This window comes from Lutjanus erythropterus, chromosome 6 (assembly GCF_056507025.1).
Source record: "Lutjanus erythropterus isolate fLutEry1 chromosome 6, fLutEry1.hap2, whole genome shotgun sequence".
Classification (NCBI taxonomy): Eukaryota; Metazoa; Chordata; class Actinopteri; order Lutjaniformes; family Lutjanidae; genus Lutjanus; species Lutjanus erythropterus.
Window position 1 is genome coordinate 36,351,650 of NC_139322.1, and position 19,240 is coordinate 36,370,889.

Sequence of the window (19,240 nt, forward strand, 5' to 3'; positions counted from 1 at the left end):
CAGTGATTCAGTCTCTATCCAGATCACGAGTACTGTGCTGTTCTAATCTGCTGCTATCTGGCCATTACTTACAAAAGAAAAGTGTTTTTTTCTTTCTTTTGAAAGACCTACCTCAACCTAGAGAAATGCAAACTTTTGTAACAGTAAAGTCAAAGGAAAAAATAATCACAACACCACCTATACTGTTTGACTGACAAGTGATCTCTGACAAGTCTGGTGCAAAAATACCACAGTAATGAGCCACCACAGGGGTTTAAAACCAGGTCCTCCAAAATCAAGGACAATTGCTTGGCTCACAATGCCACCGTGCTGCTGGAAAGACTGACTTTAAATTGGATTTCAGTCTAATCCTCGCTCTGTCTTTGTCCTGCTGTCCTTGGTTTATTCAGATTGTCAAGGGTTAACTCCTAAATCGCCTGTATTGGAGTGACAGAGTGATAGGGGCTTCATACAGCCGGCGATAAGCTAGTGAGACCAGACTGAACTGCAGTGTGAGGTTTATAATCAATGCCAGTGGATTTCCATGGGGAGAAGGGTGGACTGAGGTTATGCTAACAGCCTGATGTTTGTTAGTAGAGCTGGTGAGCCAGTTCCTCCTCACTATTAACCCCAGGGTTTATCGATTTCTTGTTGCAGAGAAGTGCGCGCACACCTTCACACATTGGTGTGCGCGTGTGTATTCATGCCGATTCCTGCAGTCGCACACACTCGCAGGCTGATACACACTTCTGCAGGCTGAGCTGTCACCCATGGTGACATCGTAGCATTCCTCTGGGTCACCTGGGCAGTGGAGACTTGTCCTACAGTAGAGCTGTCAATGCCTGGACAACTGGCTTGGGTAAGTGGCTGCGCTGCTGCAATGTAGTCAATAAAATCCCCTGCTATTTAACAAGGCCTAGCAACAGAGCCGGGTCAAACGCCTTTTCATCTTCTCCGAGCTTTTGTTCTAGCGAGGCTCGATCGATGGAACAAAGCTGTTGATATGCGAGCAATGGCCCTGCACAAATGTATATGAAAGGAGTGAACGATCATATGCTCATTTAACTCTCGTCAGTGTGGATAAAGTTGCAATTCTTTCCCAATTAGGAGGTTAGTCTTTTATCTGAAGCTCACCAAATTATGTTAAAGGGACAGTTCAACCCAAAATCAAAATACTTTCCTCTTACCTGTATTGCTATTATCCATCTAGATTTTTTCGGTGTGAGTTACAGAGTTTTGGTGACATGCCGTCTCTCCAATATGATGTAACAGATGGCTTGTGGTGCTCAAAATGCCAAAAAACAACAAGAAGTCTGTGGATTATCTTGAGTAACTTGACAAATCTAGACATAGATTGAGAAATAGCACCACAGGGGGAGAAAATATGTATTTTTGATTTTGGAGTGAACTGACCCTTTAATAGCCCAATCAGTACTAGAAGCAACTATACAAATGTTGCGGTCAGACCCATTAGAGGTAGGAACCTCTTATCATATCTCCCAGATATCTTTCATGCTCTGAGGCTTTACCCAGAATCCTTTGCTTCTGAAGAACCCTGTTACCGAAGAAAGGGTTTGCCAAGGGTTCTTTTAAAAACAAAGGTTCATCCAAACAAACTTTCTCAAGGATTGCTAAAATCTTTTAAGATTTTTAAGATTTCAACTTTCTCATCAAGGCTTCTTTGCACCATAACATAAAAGGGTTCTCAGTAGAACCCCATCGGTGGATTCTAGATAAAAGTCCTGGAATATAAAAAGGTTTATTGTGGATTCTATTTTAAATCTAAGTAATATGAAAGGGTTCTCGGCACAACCTCCTGGGTGGGTTTCTGTTACCACGCTTAGTAGGTGAAAGATTCTAGATAGAACCCCCAGAGAGGGTTCTAGGTAGAGGCATTACACCATATAAAAACTCTCATTGGGGGTTCTGGGTGAAACCTTTCACGGATGGTTCTAGGTATAACCCTTTATGTTGGGTTAAAGGCAGAACATTTTTAAAAGGTTCTACCAGGAACTAAAAAGGATCTTCTACGGGGAGATGCCTTATGATCCCTGGCTGTAGTTAGCACCCTTATTCCTCTTGTCTCTTGACTGTCTGTGTTATGTGATCTATAAATAGGCCTCTTTGTGTTTTATCCAATAAAGCTCCAAAGTGAGTGGCAATAAAACGATGCATACATCATTAAGTTACAATGCACAGGAACCAAATGAGAAGTTTAGATTCTCAACAGGGGACTCAGACTCATTATAAGATATTATTGCATCTTGTCACGGCAATGTCCAAAAGCAGCAACTCTGCGAGTCTCAACCCTCAGTTTAATTAAAATGGGTCACACTTGTTGGAAATTGGACCAACAATCACTGCAACACAAATCAGCACCAATAGTGATGCTATTGCAGAAAAGTCTGGTCGCACTTTATTTTACAGTGCAACAATAAGACATGACAAGCTGTGTTTTGCATCAAATTAGACGAAAAATAGAAATAAAATGTTCCTTATTGGACGGTATTAGACAATTTAGTAGACTTTATTAGACATAATTAGGGACACAGAACTGCTCTTTACATGAAAGTGTATCATTTCCCACTGTAAGACCCATCATTAGACTTCATTAGAGGGTAATTAGGGACACATTATAATGGATCTGTATTGTAAACTATAGTGTGTTCTTTCCCACTATTAAACCCTTATTATACAGTACTTTATTAAAGGGTAATTAGAGACACACCACAGACCTGGACTGTAAAGTAACTAACACTGTAAACTCTGTTGTAATTCATCCCTAAAGTTTCAAGGCAACTTACTGCAAGAGAATTTAAGTTTTAAGCCCAACTCAAACTCTGGTGTTTGAGAATAAACTTTAAAATAAAAATTTGCCAACCTATAACCTTTAGTTGAGATCATTTCTTCTTTAGATAAAGTTGAATCTTTTAGAAACTCAAAAAATATATTTGAAAAATCGCTCAAAGGTGAGCTGTGAACCTTATTTGTCAGTATCTGAGTGCCTGAAAATTAAATGGTTTTAATTGAAAATATTAAAATATTAACCACTCTGTCCAGCCACATAAATTGGCAGTACTCAGAAAAACTGAGGCAATCAGTTTTTTGCCTTCTTAAACTCAACCTTACTTGAAAGTTATCAGAGCTTAAATATTTGGAGTTAGTTGTACATGCAGTCTTTGATTACAGTTAAATCAAAATTATAGCTTAGGCCAACTCAAATGCAACTCTTTAATCCACCCCTCTCATTGCAATTAGTTAACAGAATTTAAGAATAATAAAATATAAAAGTTCAAATTGATCAAAAATTATGAGTGTAAAGTACAAAAAAGAAAGAACTGTCTACTGGCACTCAATATTTTTAAGTTAGTAGAACTTCCAAACAAAATTTAAGTTTTCAGCACTTATTGCAGGGTTTCTAAAAAGATCCAACTTTATCTACAGAAGACAAGAAGTAAAGTAAATCTCAGCAATATATTAGTATAGTGGTTGCACAAGTTTATTCAAAACTTAAAAAACTATTGCAGCTTGAAATCTCAAGTTTTCTCAGCTTGCTACTTAAGTTTAACTCTCTAACTGACAATTAAAGTTGCCTCTGGATAAGGTAGTTATGAAATGTTGCTTCTCTGGGCAGGAGGCGGAAGCGAACGGTCGGCCTGCTCGAGAGCCCTTCCTCTGGGCCGGAGCGTGGGCTGGTCCCCTCCCTTGAGTGCTTCTTTTCACTGCATAGATTTCCAGCCCTTTCATATTGTAATGGTCATGGTGGCCTGAGGCTGCGGCGCTAACCTTTTAGCTGTGTGGGATGCATTCTTCCCGACACAATGGGCACAATCTCTGTCTCGTTCGCTAACGCTCGGCTTTATATCTCTCTTTCCCTCTTCATGCCTCCTTCTCAGTTCCCTCACCAGCTCTCGGGGAGCGCGAGTTCTCTCACATGTCCCGCTCTTCCCTCCAGCGCGCTCCCTCCCATTTGTTTCTCTTCCTCTCTTTAAAGATGCATTATTCCTCCTCCCGCATGCTCAATTAAACTATTCCAAACCTCTTTTTTAATGCAAATTTCTAATATTGTAACAGCGTATGTAAATAGCTCGCAGCATAATTTGCCGTTCCAAGTCTGTGCCTTCTGTCTCTGCGTGCTCCTTCCGACTGTGCCTGCACCTGTTTGTGTGTGTTTGTATGAGAATGTGTAAGGCTGCTGCATCCACCTTTGAGCGTGCTGAGCGAGGCTGTGTGAAGTTGCACACACGAGCCCGTCTGGGCGTTTGCCCGCAGGCTACTCTGCTTGTGCATCTGCGCTGATACTCTGTGTCTGTGCGTCTGCTGCTGCTGCTGAGTCTCCGCTGCACTTTCAGCCGCCCACGAGGAGGAACTCCATTATCTGCCGCCGAACGCCCCGGCTCCCGCACCTTTCCGACGGGCGGGGTGAAAGGTTTGGAGGTGAAAGGTGACGGCGGAGGTGGAGCGGTGTATAATATGTGGGTTTACGTTACAGCTGCTGCGGTAATAACTGCACTGTAGCTTTACAGTCCTGCAGAGTCCTGAGGGGGCCGGAGGAGCCAACATCAAAGGCTTTAAACAGCAGCACGCCTGTTTATGCAGCAAAGAGAGGAGGGCTAGGTGGGCTGGTTAATCATGGGTACCGAGCATAAACACACACGCGCACACACACCCCTACAAACACAGACGAGAAAAGCCCCTCCTGCATGCACCCAAATATGCATGAAAAAACACTACAGTGCAGTTACTTTGACACATCCTGCACGCTGTTTAACTCCCAAAGAACAAACAGAAAATTACGCACACACATTTTCACACACGCGCATTCACAAAATGAATCAAAGCCATTGAACTAGGGCCCGGAGGCCCCGAGAAGTGGCCCAGGTGAGCTCTCTCTCCAAGCCCACTCCATTATGACCATCTCCACACAGGCACCCCGGCTCGAGCTAATTAACGGCCTATTACTATGCAGATATATGCGGGGGCCAAGAGCGGAGCGCTGGCAATAAATGGGCTTGATGAACGAGAGCGGGGCAAGAAAAGTGAGGTTATGGTGGGGGGCGGGGGGGGTTGGGGGGCCTGGGTTGGAGAGGGCTAAGAGGGGTCGGGGCCGGGGGAGGCAGAGACGGGTAAAAGGAGGGATGGGAGAGGAGAAAGTAATAGGGTGACAAGAGGAAGGTGGGAAAGTAGGAGAGAAAAAGAGGGCCAGGGGGCTAAAGAGGGAGGGAGTCGGGGAATGATGGTGGCATGAAAGAGAATGAAAGCAGTACAAGTGCACTTTACACTTTGGTGATTCTGGAATAAGAGGTTATTGCCATAATTCATGCATTTTGAGTTTTTAACTCTTTTCAAAGTTTTGGCCTGAGAACTTTTTGAACAGAGGGTTTCACAACAATTAAAGCCTTAATATGTAACATTTCTGGATTAAAATGTCTAAAGACACCAGACATATGCTTGTTGAGTTCTGTACTTACATAATCCCAAATGTTTTGGTGAGTTTCTGCGCTAGCTGCTACTTGCTATTGCTAATTTTTGGGAAAACACTGGATATGTCGGAAGGAAGTCAGCAAATGTGACTGAATGCAATGTGAATAAAACTTTAGAACATCATCAAACTACATCTTATGTTATTGTTTTAATATGAGAGAGACCCCTAGCATCACAAATTACGTATTATGCTTCTAAATCAAGGCTTAACTCTAAATTATGTTGCACCAAACTTTAACACTAGCTGAAATTGAAGAAAGATTGAATCTAAACCTCTCTGTAAACCTCAAATCACTTTTTACCATAAACCTTTACTTAAACTCTGTTGCACCAACACCTTAAAATTCAAAATGTGGTCCAGTATTAATTTCAGACTAGAGGAGGTTTAACTCATAAAATGTCAGCCTTTTTGAGATGGATTGAGCAAAATAATCAAGTTTCTCGAAACAAGTTAAGGGACAGTCCCTTTGTTCATTACTACTACCTGTTTTTTAAACTTCTATTATTTGGCCATATTGCTTCATTAATTTGGCCAAAGGAGGAGAAATTAGAGCTTCTAAACATTTTGGTAACTCCTTAGCTAGTTAACAAACAATATGGCCTGACTTTTTTCGTTGGCAAGAAAACCATGTAATGTTTTGTCACATTTTTAGCTAGCTTAAAACGATGTAATGTTTTGTTCAGTTTTTGGCTAGCTAGTAAAAAGAGGCATGTTTTGTTAACTTTTTAGCTAGCTTTTAATAGTATAATGTTAAATTTAATTTTTAACTATCTCATAACAGTGTCATGTTTTGTTAAAGAATACAAAATGACTGAAAGCTAATAGTTTCTCCCCTAATTTATACTTATACTAGATGCCAAAAGCAAACAAATCAGCTAGCTAGCAAACAATGTCATGTTTTGTTTAGTGTTAAGCTATCTCAAACAGTGTCACATTTTATTTAAGAATACAAAACAACCGAAAGTTAACAGTTTCTCCCCTAATTTATACTTATACTAGACCCTGACAGCACTGGAATTGATTTTTTTAAATTGGGTAAAAGCATCTCTATACTGATTAAACTGTGCAATTTAGGTTATTTTTTTAAATGTGCAACAGAGCCATCCTAAATTTAAAATATTGATTCACTCATTGTAAACTTAGTTTTGCTAAACTCTGGTTATAACTAATCTTGGATTAAATTAATCATTGTTGGTGCAACCAAAACTATATTTACTGATCTATTAATCTTCAGAAATGCAAACACATACCCAAATAGTAGCAAAAAGGGGTTTTCCCTTTTCTTCTGTTTTGGTCTTCCTTACAATATATCCTGATATTCTGACTTTCTTTTTCCTTTTACAAAAAAAAAAAGAAGAAAGAAAGACAAATAGCTAGAAATGGATAGAGCAATAGGATATTTTAAATGATGTAAACATTAGAGGAGGAAGTAATGCTGTCATTAATCTCCGCTTGGCAAGAGAAAGACAAATCCACTTTGAGTTTGCCACAGATGCATTTTCATTTCAGGTGTATTGACACAAAGTGCAGATAGCTAAATGTGAGATGTGAGTCTGTGCCAGGTGGAGGAGACCAGAGTGAGCGAGAGAGAGAGGGACAGTGAAAGTGTGTGAGCGGTGACTCCTACTCAGCGACTTCAGAGGAGCAGCCAAGAGTCATTTAGGGAATGACATTTTATTTATTTTCATTTAACCTTTATTTAACAAGGCAGGTCAATTAAGAACACATTCTTCATTCATTATCAGGTCGTTCTCTCGGCTGCTCTGCTTCTCTCTCTTCTCTCCCCGTCCTCTCTTTGTGTAAGTTCAGCTGAAAACCTTCACTGGCATTAAAAGACAAGACAACTGTGTAAGATTTATGAGGATCTATTGGCAGACTATGGCAGAAACTGAATATAATATGCAAAGAGTGTTTTCACTACTGAATAATCATCTGAAAATAAGAATTGTGTTTTTGTTACCTTAGACCAAGCTGTTGCTATCTACATTCTCCACGGAGGTTACCATGTTGTACCGCTGTTATTACAGTAGCCCAGAACTGATGAACCAGACATTCAGCTCTAGATACAAATTGCTAAAGCATGAGTTTCACGGACACTGTGGGTTCTCCTACACACTTGGAAGGGGAGATTGACAAGGAGGTGTTTGCAATCGTCAAGCTCACTGCTATATGCCATTTAATCCTACACACTGGTCATTAAAGCTGAACAACTTTAGGAAAATGTCTATATAATAGATTATTTTCTGACTGCATTTTGTGATCTACCTGGCATTAAACGAGGTAAGTTTAAGTCAAGCATAATCGCAAATGAATCTAGTTTATGAAAAGAAAAAAGATAAATTGAAGAACACCGTTGATATTAGGGTCGCCACCCATCCCGTATAATGTGGATTGTCCCCATACTGAAAAATAAAATGCACTGTCCTATAATGGAGCAATACAGAATGTGATTTGTCATGTATTTTTGTGCACTCTCTACTCCAGTGCATATACTATGATGCAGACTCAATGTGATAGTTTCTCCATTTACTGAGACTCAGACATGAGTTTTATTAAACAGTACTGGCCCTTTTCTGCACACAAAGATCAAGAGATCAAGTTACAAAGTACCTAGCTAACTTAGCTAACACTACCATTAGCTACTGTTAGCAAATACCACTATTAGCCAACACTATTATTAGCTAACACTACAGTTAGCTAAAGTTAGCAGACACTACTGCTGGCAAATACTACAACTATACCTCAGGACATGAAAAATAGGGCTAAGATAGCAGACACAAAAGTGCAGCCATACAGATGAAACAAGTTACCTGGCACTACCATTAGATAACACTATCACTAGCTACAGTTAGCTAATGCTACTGTTAGCTACTGTTCGCAAACACAAGCATTAGCTAGCTAGGTAGCTAGTAAGCTTCTACAGGTGGACAAGTGAAAGTAAGAACAGCTTAACAATTATCATAAATTTAGGAAAGAAAAAAAAGATTTTGGTAAATTAGAATGATTGTGTGGTACACTTTTCCTTAAAGTTCCTTCGTTAGCATTGACTTAGGAGCTGTTCATCTGCAATGGGTTTGTTTTTTTCTTAAATTAGGCCCTAACACTAATTACCATGGTTACCAGGCATTTAAGAGCTGGGCCCCTAGGTTCTTATGCAGCTTTATAACAATGATATGATGGTAAGTCACTTTTCACTCAAAAACAACCAAGCTAGCTGCTAATGTTTCTCACCACTATTCACTCTCCAACTTTTCAAACATCAAAATAACAGAGCAATGTTTCTATTCTCCTAAAAGTACAGATAAAACATCTTTGGCAGAGTATAATGGTACAGCCCCAGCGTGCAGAGAACAGATGACACTAAACAGACAACAGCAGTGTCACTTTACAGTTTGGCCGCCTCACGTAATTAAGGTTAATTAGCTGCAGCTGAGAGCTGTCCTCAGAGCCAACAACACTGACAGTCAACAACCTAAACAACTTTCACCTTCTAGAGCTCCTTAAACTTATCATACTGGGACTTTTATCAAAACTGTGGCTCCTGCAGTCTTGCAAATTGCAGCTTTGTGAGAAAATTATTTATTGTTCAGCTCTAACAGCTATAATAAAAATAATATTTCATCAACTGAAGTAACACTGTAGATGTTAAAAAAGACTATAGACCAAGATTAAGTACCATTCATAACAATTTAAATGAACTGCTCTACAACAAATTACAATATAAAGATCGTGCATGCACTGCAGTCTTTCCAGCCCCTCTCTCCTTCCCTGTTCTTCTTTCTTAAACAACAGACTCAGCCATGTATATAAGCACAAAAACTGCTCCTGTACTGGTGCTGAAACAGTACTCCTATACTTAAATTAGGGATAATTCTTTTCCCAGAAACACGACTGACGTGTTTTAGCCACCCAAGCTTGGCTGCTCTTCTAGGTCTTGCATGGTTAGGAATCGATTTATTATTTCACTCACCAGTAGTCCCTTCATTGCTTGAGATTTAATTAACTAATTGATTTGTAAAAAGCTTGAATACATTGAATAATGAATTAGCAGAGGTCGCACACTGTTCTCTCCATTCTCCATTATAGGGAGTTATTTGCAGGGCAAATATTTTAGCATTATTGCTTTTGGTAAAGAACCACAATCACCTTTCTATTGATCAATGCCTTCCACAGTCTGCAGCCTGCTGGGTGTGTGATATCACTGGATATTGGAAATACGATTCGGGACATTTAACTTGGGAAAAAAAGGGCATATGCGAAAACATTTCTTATCACTTTTTCTTTCAACTTTATTCAATGAAAAACTTACGATTGGTGGACACTGCAGTTGTAGAAGACCAAGTCCACACTGGCAAACTTCTTCCCCGTCTCTTTTGACTTCAGATACAACTTTATCACCCGTTGGTCACCTAGAAGGAGTCACAAAACACCATGTTATGATTACTTTCGGCAGTCTTCCTATGTTTCAATAGTGTTCTACTCATATTATCATGTACAGTGTGTGTATGGAAAATGTTTCATGGACCCAGGATCATGCCTGCGCCCGGGAAATGTATTCTGAAATGTTAACAGCCTCATTTAAGGTGTTACTTGTCAATTCCTGTATAGCTGACATTTTGGAGCCACAGTGTTTCTGCTGGAAAGAAAGCAGAGCCTGGAGCAGAATCAATGGAACGGGTGGAGAAGTTGCTCTGTGGAGGAAACGGTTCAGCTGTCCATATACGTTCATGGGTATTGTGCTGCATTTTTGTAAATCAGCAGTTTCTAATTTTCATAATCGCAAAAAAATGGATGCAGTTAAAGAGCAGGATGACTTGTGTTTTGCATGGTTGAATGAACAGGCTGAATGAAGCAAAAAAATTCCTGTTTGTGCTGCATCAAACAAAACTGCTCAACCGAAAAGCCCAGAATAAAGTAGATATGTCTTCTCCAAAAAAAAAAAAAAGACAACAAAAGTGTCCAAAAACTCATTAACTTTTTACACAATTATTAACAGTTTTTTTTTTAAATAAAGTAGAACTTCCAGACCAGGTGAATAACACAAAGTAAGTGGAGGCTGAGGACTGCAGTGGCAGGATTTAATGTGACAAATAAAGAAACAAGTAACTATAAAATAAATAGTCAAAGCCTGTATTGTTTTGTCACTTTTCAAGACAGTGGTGTTGTCACTACCTACTCACCTTTCACATCACAATGCTATTTGCACCTGTAACTATGCACACCCATATGGCAGATACAAACCACGATCTTTTCCTACTTCTAACCAGGCAGTTTCGGTGCCTAAATCTAACCAAACAGTGATTGAATACTAAAAAAAAGTAAAAAGTAAATAATATGAATATTTAATATGTATTTATTTGCTTTCACATAGGATTAAAGTCCAGGTCTACAGGTGTACATAGCCAAATAGCTGCCCTGTGACTATTCTCATTCAGGTGCAAATAGTCACGTTCCATTTATCTAGCTTAATAAGGCTGCATATAATGCTACCTACCTAGCAGGCTAGCTAGCTAGGTTAAGATACTGAGTCTGTGTACTGTGACTAATTAGAACAGCAGCCTGTAGTTGAATAATTCAGACTAATGTTAACATTGTTTTTCCTCCAGCTAACAGGACACTAACTTTACAGGAGCGGTTGTTGAGTTTTTTAGCTTAAGACAGAAAATCACATTCTTTTTGAAACAGCCTAAAATAGCTATGATGACACAAAAACTTGCTTACAATTTTGTTTATGAAATTGAATTAAATAATATTCATTAACAATTACTTATTTACATTGTTGGGTCATTCACACATTTAAAAACATATTCCTATGTGCTATATTTAAAAAAAAAAAAATGAACATTTTCCTTCAGGTTTACCCCCAAAAGCAAAAATGAATTGAAGTCAGTAGGTCTGGAAACATCAGTGACACTCATTTTGGACACTCTGTGTTTTTGTAATGCTGGGCTAATTATTTTTACCCTGGTCTCTTGTGATGGGGGCCACTTCTTTTGTAGAGGGGGATAGGCAGTAGATCCGTCCAGTGTAGATGCGTCCCTCTGTCTCAACATAGTCCTCAAAGGAGCAGTTGACTCCAGCAGACAGACTGGGCACATTCATCGTCTGAAGCTCCAACTGGGAGAGGGAAGGAAAACAGAGAGGTAAGAGAAAATATAGATTTAAAATCAATGTACTTCAATAGTGATGCAATAAGCAAGATTTCTACTGCCCCACAGCAGAAAATGCTGCGGCTCAAAACTCCCCTCTCCAGCTCAGACTGAAAATGATGGACACATGATGACACGAGAACAAGCTTTATTCGATCTCGCTCCACATCTATCCTGCTATCACTTTTGCTGTCCATCTTCCTTTCGTCCACTTCTTCCTGTCACACAAATACTCACTCTGACACATCTCAGCACACACACGCCGATACAGCAACACACGTACCTGCACTTCTGACATGGTGACGGAGATGGTTTCGGGTTGGACGGAAAGTCGGACGCACTGCTCCACCCGGGTGGTGAACCGCTGAGGCTCCTCTGCTCGCTCGCAGCGGTCTTTCCTCGAACATCTAGAGCGGGAGGATACACTGAAGTTACATCTCAATTCAAAAGCCTTTATAAGATTTCATTCAGTTTATTAAATCCACTGTAATCCTGTTCTTGTTTAGGGAAAATACATTTTATTTGCTGGGTTTCAGGCAGAGTGTCTGTTTATTAGTGGGTGTAAGGAGGTTTGGGAGTAGATTAAGGAGGCGCATATGAACAATGTACACAGTTAAAGGGCTTAACACAGCGGTAAATGAATGTTGGAGTGTTGACATGATTCAGCACTTTTTTTCATAAACCACCTCTCTGTTGGTGTTAATTTTTTGTGGACAAAGCCTACATGGAGGCAAAACTTCGCTACGTTCCCCAAACACATTAGTTAGCACTAGCTAGCAAGTTCTGTTGGCTACTTCTTAACAAAAGCTGAAGAAAATATAAGTTCTTCTGAATCTGCGCCATCGCTCACTCTCAGGAGCATGAATGTTACTTGAAAAAGTTCACACTACCCAGTGGGACCAGCCTGGCTGACCAGTACACACTCACTCAATGGATAGACCATCTTTCTACAGTTGCCATTGGGTTGAATATACCAGCTACTGGCAATTGGTTGAGTCCATGTTTTTGAGCAATTTTTGTTATAGCATTTTGTTAATTTAATGGTCCACACAAGTAACAGGCGTCTCTCTGCAACACACTGACCGGCACAGTACACACCCACTGAGCAGAAGGATGAGTGAGAGGAAAAAAGCCTGTAGAGCCAGAATATTTTCACATCTGATGCAGTTAATTAACGATTTATTTCAACCAAAGCGGAGTGGGGGGTTGTCATAACAGTGGAAAGATTGGCCAAGATGGTTTTGGTGAGTTTTATTTTACTTCTGCATGTCTGAGTTTGAATGAAGTCTGTTTTTTGGAGTTATAAAGTCATTTAAAGCTCATCTTAGTCTGATAAAAGAGAAAAAGTTGAATTCGGAAGGTGATTGGTTATATTTTTCTGCTCAATAAGGAAAACAGGTGTGAGGATATTTCCTTTCTTGACATTTTGTGAGTTCATTTTGTGTATTTTGTCACGGCTTGCACACATCTCCCAGCTTTTGCATTTAACCATAGATCAAAGATTGTGCATTTTGACTGACAGTGGCAGCTGCTTTGAGATAAAACTTCAACTTTGAGCCATTACTACTTCCACTGTGGCACCCAACAACACAGGAAAATTACATTCTTTCTTGGTTAGGTAGCCTGCTACTCTGAGAAGATCCATGTTTGCCTCCTATCAACATTGTGACGTAATCAAGACCTCAGCACGTAAAGTGTCTATACCACTGTAAAAGAGTGAGAGGGTTTTTGGTATCTTGGCAACAACAGTATTAATCAATCTTAATCTATGGTTTACCAAGGTTTAAGAGCACTTATAAATAACTATGAGACAAAAATCATAGTATAGCACATAGAGCAGTGTAAAAAAATAAATGGGCCATAGCGTTAGTTCAGCCAGAGCTCTGAAGTCACTCTTGCATTAGCTGATTGGCACCAGCTGCTCATTCATGCTTCACCATCAGTGGCTCATTCATCAGCTGCCTGGCTATCAGCATAGGTGTGCGTAGTGGCCTTTAAAGCCCGGCACTTCTCACTGTTACACTGATGACACGTTCGTTTCTGATTCTCTGAGAGCTCCCTCGCGGAGCAGGACCTTTTCCACCAAATCTAGCTGCATAATTTGCTATAAGTGGTCAATTCCTTGACACAAGTGTCTCTGGCTGGATTAGCAGTACTGAACAGACAAAAACTAATTCCTGTGCACATTACATCATCAGGAAATCTGAAACAGAAATAGATATCTGCATATGAATGCAGGATCTGTTGGTAAAGGAATAGAGTACAAGTGGAGCAGGTGTTGACTGCATGCAAATAAAGAATCCATGTGGAGAGAAAGAGAGCGCAATGGCTGAAATGCCATCTCTGAACCCATCAGCTATCATCTGGCAATGATTTTGCTTTTAATTAGCTTTAAAAAAAAATCATCATATCTTCAGCATTATTCTGATGCAGATATCTGTTTATAGAGATTAAGTACCCTAACCCATTTCTAACTACGTCACTGTTGCTGCGCTCCTCTAGCGTCATGATCTGAGATGCCATTGAGGTGAGGTGACTCAGTATAAAGGGAGAGAAAGGAGAATGTTGGGGTGTTCACAGTAAAAGATTATATTTGATTGTACCGCATGCACTTAACGTAACCACTGAAATTTCTGCATGGATACACGCAAACACAGTGATCAGTATTTGCACTTACACATTATGTAGCACACACCAGCCACAGTGAGGGTCCCCTGATCCCAGACAAGCTCCGCAGGAGGTGTACTGCTCACAGCTCTCCACTGGTACACGGGTGACCTGGAAATAGGACACACACACACACACACACACACCTGGTTAATGTTGCACACAAACTCTTCAAACAGCTTATAGCATATAGGCCGGATGTACACAGGATCTAGCAGAGGTATCCTGTGCCTGGAACATGAGATTAAAGGAACAAGCCCACTGTGACTATCAGAGATAAACAGCTCTGGAGGTGCTGCTTACAACTCCACACTGCTTTGTACAAGGCTAGCTAGAGGGGGAGAAGTGGAGGTTTAAACACATGTAAACACACACATGGGTTAAGATTACACCCTCCTGACAAACATCTCTCTGTAATATACTGTGTACCGCCCACAGTTCTCCAGCGAATCAGAAAACACTGATACAAGCATGTTTACTTCAAGTGATAATAAACAGAATCTAGAAAAAGTTAATAGCTAACAACTGTCCCCTGGAGCGAGAAACTGAACACACATCTGAAATGTCTAGACAACATCCTTTCAAATTAAAAGATACTGTGTCTTCTGGTCACTTAATTACCGTCCATCATCTCTAAATTGATATATGAAAGGATTATAGATTAAAAGTTGTACATAGTCCTGCTGTATTATATCTTATTGTTTTCCTGGGCTGTGCGGTGACAATTTTCCATTGCATGTTGAAGAATTTTAGCACATTTTTCCCCTGGTTGTATGGAAACTGGATTACAAATGAATTAAACTGAACTGTCACAGATTAAAAGGATAGATCACCCAAAAATGAAAATTCAGTCATTATCTGCTCACCCCCATGCTGATTGAAGGCCAGGTTTACATTGTTTAGGAGATTTGGGAGCTAAAAACTTGACTTTCAGACCTTCAATTTTCATTTTTTGGGTGAATTATCCCTCTAGAAAGAAAAGAAAACTGGTAGCAGAGCCACAGAGGCACCGTTAATTGTACAATTTAAGATCAGGTTACTCATCACGTAAAATCAGTCTCTAAAGGCATTGCTGAGTTGAGACTGAGGACAATCAGCCAGCTTTTGTTGTTAAAACTGGGAGGAAATAATTAGAGAAAAACCAAACTGCACTGCAGAACTAATCCAGTGTCTTTAGGGCAGCCATTAGGGCTGGGTAAATCATGATGCCAGTCCCAATACCACTACCTTTAAACTGATGAAAATTCAAATGGAGTTCTTCAGTTGATACCTTTTCTTTTGTCCCTCAAATACACGCTCAACTTCAAGATGACTGACTGTATATAGCTGCTAGCTGTACCTGTAGTGACGAGGGTATCACACATTTCAGTCAAAGAATACTTGCAGTCATTGGCTACGAGGAAAACCATACATATAGTTGGGGGTTTCACAGAAAAGTCGACTGGTCGACTGTCAAAACCACTTGTCCACACTGTGAATCATTGTAGACTGGTTGTTTATCTATAGTCTGCCTTCTTAAATAAACAGAATTTAAGGTATTTAGAGAAGGAAAGACCTCCAAGAAGCCAGACAAGCTTGCTGGGCATTTAGTCCAACCAGATTGCGGCTACTTTGTAAACAGACTCTCAAAGCCAATCAAGGACTCACCCACCCCCCACACTGGTCCTGCCAACATTAGCGAACCATTTACTGGTTATAATTGAGACCTTTCTGATGAGAATTGATTGGTGTTACTCATGAAAAAACAATACATCTCCTGCGACCAGTCAACTAGTCAACTAACTTTTGGCAGTAGTTGATGACTACAAAAATGCAGTAATACATAGTCATTTTTACTAGATGTGGGTAAAAAAAAAAGAGATTGAATTCGGGTATAGTTTTGCTGGAGAAGTTTCGATTCTACTTGTTACTGGATTATTTCAGTCAGTATAGGTATTGAGTACTGATACCCAGTCACTGAGGCCATTCATACTGGGGTGGTGATGTGTGTGTAGACACATGACTTCTGCACATCACCACCCCAGTTACTCACCACTGAGGTGCATAGGGTTGTCAGCGGTGGAGGAGTACTACTCAGCCAGTGATGTCATCAGGTTTATTCTGACTTGGGCTTAGGCATTATAGATTTAAGCCAGCCTAGCTGTGTGGCTTTAGGGATGGAATGTTGGTCAGTCGGTCGGTCCACCACTTTGAGCCGGACTGAAATATCTCAACAGCTATTGGATGGATTACCATCCAGTTTTGTGCAGGTTGTGCGGTTTAGTGGTTCTTTGACTTTTCCTGTGGCACCACTATGAGCTTGCTAATTGTGTGTTTGAGTGAAATTTCTCAACATCTATTGGATTGGTACATATGTTGTTGTTCCAGTAAAAATGAGCTGTGAAAATGACGGTCCATTATTCCACTTCCCTGTGTTATTTTTTTCTCACCTGTATTCTGTAATGACCCGCCCCTACTCGTCTTCTGAATTGCTCTAACCCTGGCATATTTTCTAACCCTAACCATCAACCCTCAGGCAGTAAACACTAGAAAAAAGGACACTTGGTGGGTCTTTCTTTTCGGGTTTTGGAATACTGGGCCACTGGAAAAATGGCCAGTCCCAAATTAGCAAAAGTTAGCATGCTATCATGCCAAAATAAGATGGTGAATATATCTGCTGAACATCAGCATGTTGGAATTGTGAGCAAATTCATATATCAGTGTTAGCATATAGCTAAATGAATAAGTACAGTCACAGAGAGACACTAGGATTGGAGAAATGGAGTTTGAATGCATTCACCAGGGAGGTGTAACATTAAAAAAAGCTAAGATCAAGTTGCCTTACAAGCAGTGTAAGATCCAGCATTTTTTGAGTCTAACCCTCTAATAAAAGTCAGGACTTAATTGACTCTGCTGCATTAATTTTGTCCATTGTTTTCTTAACATGCCCCTGCAATTCCCCCAGAGATATGGATGTGTGATTAAAAAAAATTGTGGTGAGTACCCCTTTAAGGCCTTTTTTTGCAGCAGCAATTGAATTTTTTCAGGCTGTTCTGCCATGACTTCACTTCCAGCTCACATTCCAACACATGATATCCCATCAAACTTCAGCTTGAATTGTAAATCAGTAAGAACAACCTTCATGTTGTCAAGAACTATAACGTTTCAAAATCATCCACTAAAATGAAATCTGCAGCACTCAAATGAAAACTGTGCAAGGAAATACTTGACCTTCATTCACTTCTTTTATTTTTTCATGATGAATCGTACACATGGCGGACAGATTTCTGCATGAGTCCTCACCAGTACATAAGAGGACCAAGTTTGCTTAATACCTGCCAATTCCTTGCAAAGAATATGCTATTGTACTTAACACCATTGAGATAAACATCAAGGATTACTCCTTTTGTCCGTTAAATCTTTAGCGGCTGCCATCTGTGTGTCTGCATGACGAAGATAAGATGAAACTTTAATGATCTCTTTGGGGAAATCGGAGAACTTGGGTATTAACAAGGACATCAAACAATGCCGTCCAAATTTACCTGCCTCTTAAACTGCAACCAAAGAAGTATCCGAACATCAGGGGAGACAGCGAGACGGGGAGGAATTACCATTTAAGAAGTCCATTTCCGCAGATAGTTGTCTTTGCTGTTATCATTAAACAGACATGTTTTCTGCTGCCGCCTGCATTTTCAACATCCGCCATCTGTCTGCGCGATTATCAGGAAGAGTTACCTTGAATTTCACCCCGACTGTGGAATGCTCCAAAGTGGAAATGCTTTAATCATACCTGTGCACACTCAGGTCCACTCTTTACTGTCTTAAATCTCCAGAATCACCGGTGTGTCCGCATCTATGTGTTTTATCTCAACTTGTTTGTGACAGACGGATTGGCAGACAGCAAACTGCCTCAGGCAAAAGCGCACACACCGGTGAGAAAGTTGCTATTTGAACCAAACTAAAGAGTTTGAGACAAGTTTTCTGGGGCAGTTGTTAAATACTTAAATACATCACTGGCCACCCAAGACACGAGCACATGCACGCACACACACCTCCAGCCGATCCAGTCAGGTGAAGTACGACATCAATAACACTGCAAAGGCAGGGGGCACACCGGGTGAGCTGGAAGGTGGTGAGGGTGAATTCTAATGGCAGCTGCAGGCACAGCAGTGGAGAAACCTTCAAAGAGGAAGCTCTACCTTTATGCACCTTTTTTTTTTACTTCTCTACCTTCAAACAGCAAATCAAGCTCTTTTCATGTCTTTTGCCCGAACAACTGCTGCATGATTAATCAGACACAAATGCATATGGTGCCTTTTTTTCATGTCACTGTACTTCAAATATGTCCATTCTACTTCCCGTCCTTTATGTCTCATTCGTCCAATCAGCGCATTAGTTTTGAAGCGAACATCACACCCTTTTTTGAATTTTGGAAATTCATCTTCCTCATTCTCTCTCTGGCTCCCACCAGGACCTGCTCCTGTCGTGACTCAGAATAGCCTCTGAGTCCTCATCAAAGCTTAACATTCGAGACAGCGTCCTGTGCTCCATTTGTGGTGAGACGGTTTGGTTAGTTTCTTGGAGTGTCAGTCTAGTTTCTCTTCTGACACAGATTTAGTAGCTTCAAATACACAAGGTGTGAAATTCACGTATAATTGACGTATAATCAATCAGTAGGGCCGACACCTTGTGCACAGTTGCTTGACTGGTTGGTTGTTACGCTCTTGTCAGACCAGATTCTCACTATTCGGACAGTTGCTGATGTTGCATAAGTAAGGAGCTCGGCACTTTTTAATTTTGTTATTTTCTGAGGTGGAGGGACATACGCAGAGCTGACGCATTTCATTTTTTGAGTGCTTGGCAGTTGGCTCAACATTTACTGCCTCCAAACTAATCGACACAGTGTCAGAAAAGCAGCATATCATACACTACATTATAGCATACATTGTTTATGGTAAAATTGAATTTGCAAAAAAGCAAA

General features: G+C 40.3%; 1 protein-coding gene across 1 annotated transcript in view; it reads right to left on the reverse strand.

The window, feature by feature from the left end:
• Window positions 1–19,240, reverse strand: part of LOC146325665 (plexin-A1-like) — a 401,996-nt gene that overhangs the window by 173,283 nt on the left and 209,473 nt on the right. Inside the window, exons 5-8 of the mRNA XM_084721796.1 lie at window positions 14,291–14,391; window positions 11,897–12,020; window positions 11,428–11,581; window positions 9,774–9,873 (exon numbers count right to left, since the gene is read on the reverse strand). Coding sequence (XP_084577922.1) covers window positions 9,774–9,873; window positions 11,428–11,581; window positions 11,897–12,020; window positions 14,291–14,391 — 479 coding nt within the window. The remainder of the gene's footprint in view (window positions 1–9,773; window positions 9,874–11,427; window positions 11,582–11,896; window positions 12,021–14,290; window positions 14,392–19,240) is intronic.